This window comes from Nicotiana sylvestris, chromosome 1 (assembly GCF_000393655.2).
Source record: "Nicotiana sylvestris chromosome 1, ASM39365v2, whole genome shotgun sequence".
Classification (NCBI taxonomy): Eukaryota; Viridiplantae; Streptophyta; class Magnoliopsida; order Solanales; family Solanaceae; genus Nicotiana; species Nicotiana sylvestris.
In genome coordinates this window covers 185,952,529-185,958,831 of record NC_091057.1, presented here as the reverse complement: position 1 = coordinate 185,958,831, position 6,303 = coordinate 185,952,529, and the positions used below count along the sequence as shown (strand labels likewise).

The 6,303-nt window shown below is 45.7% G+C and overlaps 1 protein-coding gene across 1 annotated transcript; it reads left to right on the top strand.

Annotated features, from left to right (window-relative positions):
• Positions 1-1,592: 1,592 nt before the first annotated feature.
• LOC138878100 (spindle pole body component 110-like) lies at positions 1,593-2,447 on the top strand. The gene has a single exon (XM_070157760.1). The coding sequence runs from the start codon at positions 1,593-1,595 to the stop codon at positions 2,445-2,447; it is 855 nt and encodes a 284-aa protein (XP_070013861.1).
• The last annotated feature ends 3,856 nt before the right edge of the window (positions 2,448-6,303 follow it).

Here is a 6,303-nt window from a genome sequence, read left to right as displayed (position 1 = left end):
TCAAAAGAAGTTTGTTTTACCTACCCGAACTACTTCGGTTTGATTCTCACCAGATGTGAGATACGTAGGCAACCCTCATCGGGTCCAACTTCCCTTTTTTGCAAAATACCCCAAAAAATGTCAACTTTTAATTGTCAACGTAAATAAGTCGGGTGATGCCGTTTTTGGCAAGAATAGCCGAATGTTCCTGAAAGGGACGCCGAAAGGCTGACTTTGCATAAACATCCACTTTTAGTCATTTTTTGGATTTTTGACCGGTTGACTCACCCAGCCTCAAAATCTTCGTTCCCGAAGTGTTGAAAGGCCGTGTGCGGAACCGGATCTTCCTTTTAATCTGTGGAAAATTAAAAAATAGCCGATTTGTTGAGTCAAATAAAATTTTATTTCTTAATCACCTTAATAAATGTGCAGGATGAGCACAATGCAAAATGAACCTTTTTCAATAATGACTAAAATCCCTTTCAAATTGCGGTTATGGTGGGATGATTTAGGTGGTGAAGGGCAAGAAGAGGTCAAGAAATATCTAAAAGGACTTACGGGTTTATTGGAAATCCAGCCTCGGGGGAATATCATAAGAGCTTTGGTCACCTGCTGGGACCCGGCACACAATGTCTTCCACTTCTCCGATTTTGAACTCACTCCGACTTTGGAGGAAATAGTTGGGTATATCGGAAATGTTGAAGTTCCGTTGAGGCAAACATACCTGATTGCTCTAAGAGCTGTCACTGTGCATCGGTTTTTAGATTCGTTAAAGATACCCAGGACGGTCCATAACCCAAATTTGGCCGCAGGTTTTTGTAATCCGCGCTTCATATACGACAGATACGGTCATGTCGGAGGATTCAACAACCCGGGTAACAAGTTATGCAGCAAACGTAACCGTCAGAAATGGGACGAGCATAGACGAGTGGCTTTTATGATAACCTTTTTGGGCTTTTTGGTATTTCCAAGGAAAGACGGAAACATTGATCTGAAAATAGCCGGGGTCGTCAGTACCTTGCTCATTCAAGATAAAAGCACTCTTGCGCCTATGATAGTATCTGATATCTTCCGAGCTCTCACAGCCTGCAAAGCCAGAGGGAACTTTTTCGAGGGGTGTAACTTGTTGCTACAAATATGGATGACTGAGCATCTCTGCCACCGTTCCCAACTCTTGAGTTATGGCTCCTCGAAGAGAACTTGCATAGATAAATTCTACACAAGAATCAAGGGGGTCAGTCTACCCGAGGGAGTCACGGCATGGACATCATTCTTTCAGACCCTCACCGCCAGCCAAATACAGTGGACACTAGGATGGTTGCCTATTGACGAGGTCATCCATATGCCAGCAGCTAGGACCCACTTTCTATTGATGGGGCTCAAGAGCATTCAGCCTTACGCGCCATATCGGGTTTTGAGACAACTCGGGAGATGCCAAACAATGCCACAGGAGGAAGATCTTAGTGCTCAAGTAATTGAGATTAGCCCTGACGGACAGTTTCCTGAAGCAAGAGTCTGTCAGATCTGGAGTGAATGCCAATGTTTAAAAGCAGATACTTGCGTGCAGGATCAGGCCAAAGGCGAAGTGGCGCCAAGATACCTTACTTTGGTACATGAGAGAACTTGAGCACGAAAGGCCGGCTAAAAGACCCCATCTCCAGGAATTCGTTAAGGCATTGCAAGAACAGTGGGATTGGCTAGCTAAAGAGCATGAGTACAGGGTTACAATAGGCAAGTTGGAGAAGCAAGTTTTAGATTTGAAATTTGAGAGAGATTTGCATATCGCTGCAGATGAGGGAGAAAAGAGAAAACTAGCTCAGGAAAACGAGGTCCTCAAAGCTCAAATCCGGGAAATGAAAATAGCTACCAGAAACCCGAAGAGAAGCCAGGCTGATGAAAAGCTCATAAACGGTCTGAAGAAGAAAGTCCTCGAGTATCAAGAAGACCTGGAAAAATCTAAACCTGGTATAGCGAGGATACAATTGAAACGGATAAAGAAGACAGAAGGGCGAGCACGATCTATGCAACAAATGAAGAGGGACTACGAAAGGAACATCGCTATATTGATAGAAACAATATCCACTCTCGAAGAGCAGATCTTCAGACAAGCCCGAGATGCCAGAGCAGATAGGAAGCACTACTATGATCTAGTGGCCCGAATGGAGAAACAGATGAATGAGTTTCAGGATCAACTCCTTTACAACGTGCAAATGCAGAGGACGCGGAATCAACTAGAGCAACTGTTCATGGAAAGGGATAAAATCAGGGATAGAATTGAGGAGATTGGGCATTACATCACCATGAGGTGCCTAGCATGTGAGAAAATACCCCGTGATACCTTTTTTGCTTCAGTCATGGGTTACGTCTGCCGAATCATGGAAGAATTGAAAAGCTTGCAAAGGGGCCTTGCACCAAAGCCCGCGGAAAGGCAGAATGATGCCCCGTGGGCACCAAATTCAAAGCGTTAATGTACTCCTAGTTCAAATCTGTATTTTTCTATTTTCAAAAGTCTGTTGACTGTCCGTGTGTTTCCTTTTTGCATCAAATTATGCTAGTACTTCGGAGTCTGTATTTTGTTTTCCTTTTCCAAATGGGTAGTTTGTAATAGAAGTTTTAGTAATGAAATAAATTTTCCAAAAAACCGGTGTCTTTATTAGTGGTAGAACTACGCCCGGTCTGATTCATGCGGGGACATGATACGTAGGCAATCCACATAAGATTCGATCACCACTAAGAAGAAAAAGAGGAAAAGGCAAAGTGAATAAAAGAAAGAAATAAAAAGAGAGATAAAGAAAGCTTCAGAAACACTTAAACGAGGCACAAACAAAGTAAGCCGGAATGATGCATGCGGTCGAAGCAAAGACATGTTAGAAATGGTTAAACTGCCTAGGAACATTGCATCCCCCAACGTGAAATTGCAATATGTGTTAAACTCTAACGCTAACAAGTTTGTTGTTTATCCAGAGATTTCGAAACAGTTAGCTCGTTAGAACGTTCTGGCAGATTACCATTACCACACAAGATCTAAAGGGCCTATTCCGAAAAACATGTCTGGTTCGGACAAAAGTGTTGAAGAGGAAAAGACAGATATGCAAATGATGAAGGAGGAAGTAGACAGGTTGAGACAAGAGATAGCTGGGATGCACCTAGCCTGGGCTAGGGGACAAACATCACCAATCCCTCCTCCTACTCCTACCCTCTCACCGGCTCGGACTCCGGAACACCCTCTCACTGGTCCATCAACGAGCTTATCCATTGCCCAATACTATCAGGGGGAAACTTCCTATAATCCCCAAACTTCACCACCCAAACAGAATCCTCCTCCACCAACTGTTCCTGTTTTCATAGCACCTCCACCAGCCGCATTGCAAAAATCATCCGATGAACCAGTGTTTCAGGTTCACGACAACCAATACTATCCTCCCGAACTCACCTTTAAAGCACCCGAGCCATACACTTACACCCCTCACCTTGAGCTCCCGATGGAAACTGAGAGGCCGACAAAGAATCCGGAGCAAGACGAAGTACTTCGCAAAGTGAAAAGCCTGGAGCAGTCCTTTAGGAATATGCATGGATTGGGCAACCAAGTTAGTGTGGCCTACAAAGATCTATGTCCCTTCCCCGATGTTCAATTGTCGGCAGGTTTTAAGATGCCAAAGTTTGATCTATATGAGGGACATGGTGATCCCATGGCACATCTACGAGGTTTCTGTAGTAAGATGAGAGGGGCAGGTGGAAAGGATGAGTTGTTGATAGCTTATTTTGGTCAAAGTTTAAGCGGGTCCGCACTGGAATGGTACACGAGGCAGGATCCTAGCAGGTGGTATACCTGGGATGATCTAGCACAAGCATTCGCAGGTCACTTCCAGTACAACCTTGAGATTGTCCCTGACCATCTCACATTGCTGAAACTTGAGAAAAAGCCGGGAGAGAGCTTTAGAGAATTTGGGTTCCGGTGGAGAGAACAGGTAGCAAGAGTTGATCCTCCGATGAGAGAGGGGGAAATGGTGGACTACTTTCTGCAGACTCTAGAGCCAACTTACTTTGGTCACTTGGTGACGTCAGTTGGCAAATCTTTCAACGAGGTGGTGAAAATGGGCGGTATGATTGAATAGGGACTTAAGTCCAACAAAATCTTGAGCTATTCGGCAATCAAAGCAACAATCAGGCCATTCAGAGCGGCACGGGAGGTGCGTTTGGGGAGAAGAAAAGAGAAGAGGTCGCAACAATAGAGACAGGTAATTGGTCCAGATCGAGAGGTCCTTTTCCCCGCTACCAGGACAGACCCCATCACCCAAATTACCCACACACTTCAAATTACCCCCACAGCCCTACTACCTACCACAAGAACCACATTTCTCCGTCCATCAAGCCCATACATATACCCAGCCTCCGGCTCGCCCACAGTGGCGCGCGCCGGCTCCCCAAAATACCTATCTACCTCCACAGAATACATATCCACCTCCACAAAATATATATCCACCACCAAGGGCCTACAGGAATCCTGCAGGGCCAGGTTTCTGGGGGAATCAAGCTTTCAGAAATGAAAGGGTGCAGAGACAAAGAACATTCACTGAGTTGGGAGAAACCTATACTGCTTTGTTCCACAAATTAAGTCCGTTAGGTTTGTTGAGTCCTGTTGAGCCCAGATTGTCGAATCCCCTTCCCCAAAATATGGACCACTCGGTAAACTGTGAGTATTGTTCGGGGGCTCCCGGACATGATACCGAGAAGTGTTGGAAGTTGAAACGTGCAGTGCAATATCTTATTGACACCAACAAGATCGAGGTTCAGACACCGGAGGCACCCAACATCAATCAGAACCTGTTGCCAGCACACCACGAAACCCACATGATCGAGATTGTGCACGAAAGAGGAGAGCTAAAGAAACCCTCACAGACGGTGATGATGATCCGTGCCAGTCCAAAAGAAAAGTCGACAGGTGAAGAAGAGGTGGTACAGTTGGAAAAGGTAGACGTGAAGCCAGTAGTGGTGATGGGGAAGAGTTTGCCTGTTGTTGCAAAGAATCCAGAGCCGATCAAAGTAACGGTGCGAGGGGTACCAAGCAAGCCAGCATGCATAGGGCTAGTTGTCATGGAGCTACAGTAAAGCGATGACATGGAGCTACAGTAAAGCGATGGTAATGTACAAAGGGAAGGAGGTTGTGGAAGAAGTATGTGAGGCCAGGGCTTAACTCGTTCGGGAAGGTGTTTTGCTCCCGTAGAGTTAAGAAGGTCCAACCCAGCGGTGGTAAAGAAGCCAGTGACGGAGGCTGAGGAGTTTTTGAATAAAATGAAGGCACAAGACTACTCCATTGTGGAGCAGTTAAGAAAGACCCCAGCGCAAATTTCGTTACTATCACTGTTGATCCATTCCAGCGATCATTTCCAGGCACTGATGAAAATCCTGAACGAGGCCCATGTTTCGGATAAAATCTCTGTAAATCACTTGGAGAGGAAAGTGCACAAAATCTTTGAGGTAAACCGAGTGACGTTTTCTGATGATGAATTGCCAGCAGAGGGTACAGAATACAACAAAGTACTATACTTGACCGTGAAATGCGAAGACTCGGTGGTCACCCGAGTATTGATTGATAATGGATCAAGTGCCAACATCTATACTTTGACTACTCTGAACAAGCTGAAAGTTGATCATGACCAAATTCACAGGAACATCGTCTGCATCCGAGGTTTCGATGGAGGTGGTACCGACACGGTCGGTGATATCATACTGGGATTGACCATTGGTCCAGTGGAATTCACCATGGAATTCCAAGTGGTAGACGTGGCAGTATCATACAATTTTCTATTGGGGCGACCTTGGATCCATGTCGCCAAAGCAGTGCCTTCTACATTGCACCAGATGGTGAAATTTGAATGGGACAGGCAGGAGATAGTGGTGCACGGGGATGACGGTACAGGCATTGTGAGTGATGTTGTTGTGCCATTCATAGAAACTGATGACGACAAAGGTCCATGGGTGTACCAGGTTTTCGACGCGGTTTCAGTGGATAAAATTTCTGAAGGCGAGGACCTTCCACTTCCCAGGATTGCAGCTGCGACCTTCATGGTAGCCTCAGAAATGCTAAACAGTGGGTTTGTACCAGGAAAAGGTTTGGGGGTTGATATGCAAGGTATGGTCCAGCCAGTTTCTTTGCCCAAGAACCTGGGCACTTTTGGGCTAGGATTCAAGCCTACGGCAGCAGATGTAAGGCGGGCCCGAAAGTTGAAGAAGAAAGTTTGGGTTCTTCCCAAGCCAGTTCCACGTCTTTTCAGATCCTTTGTCAGAGCAGGTATCAGAAGGTTGTCAGTCTCCAAAATTCTC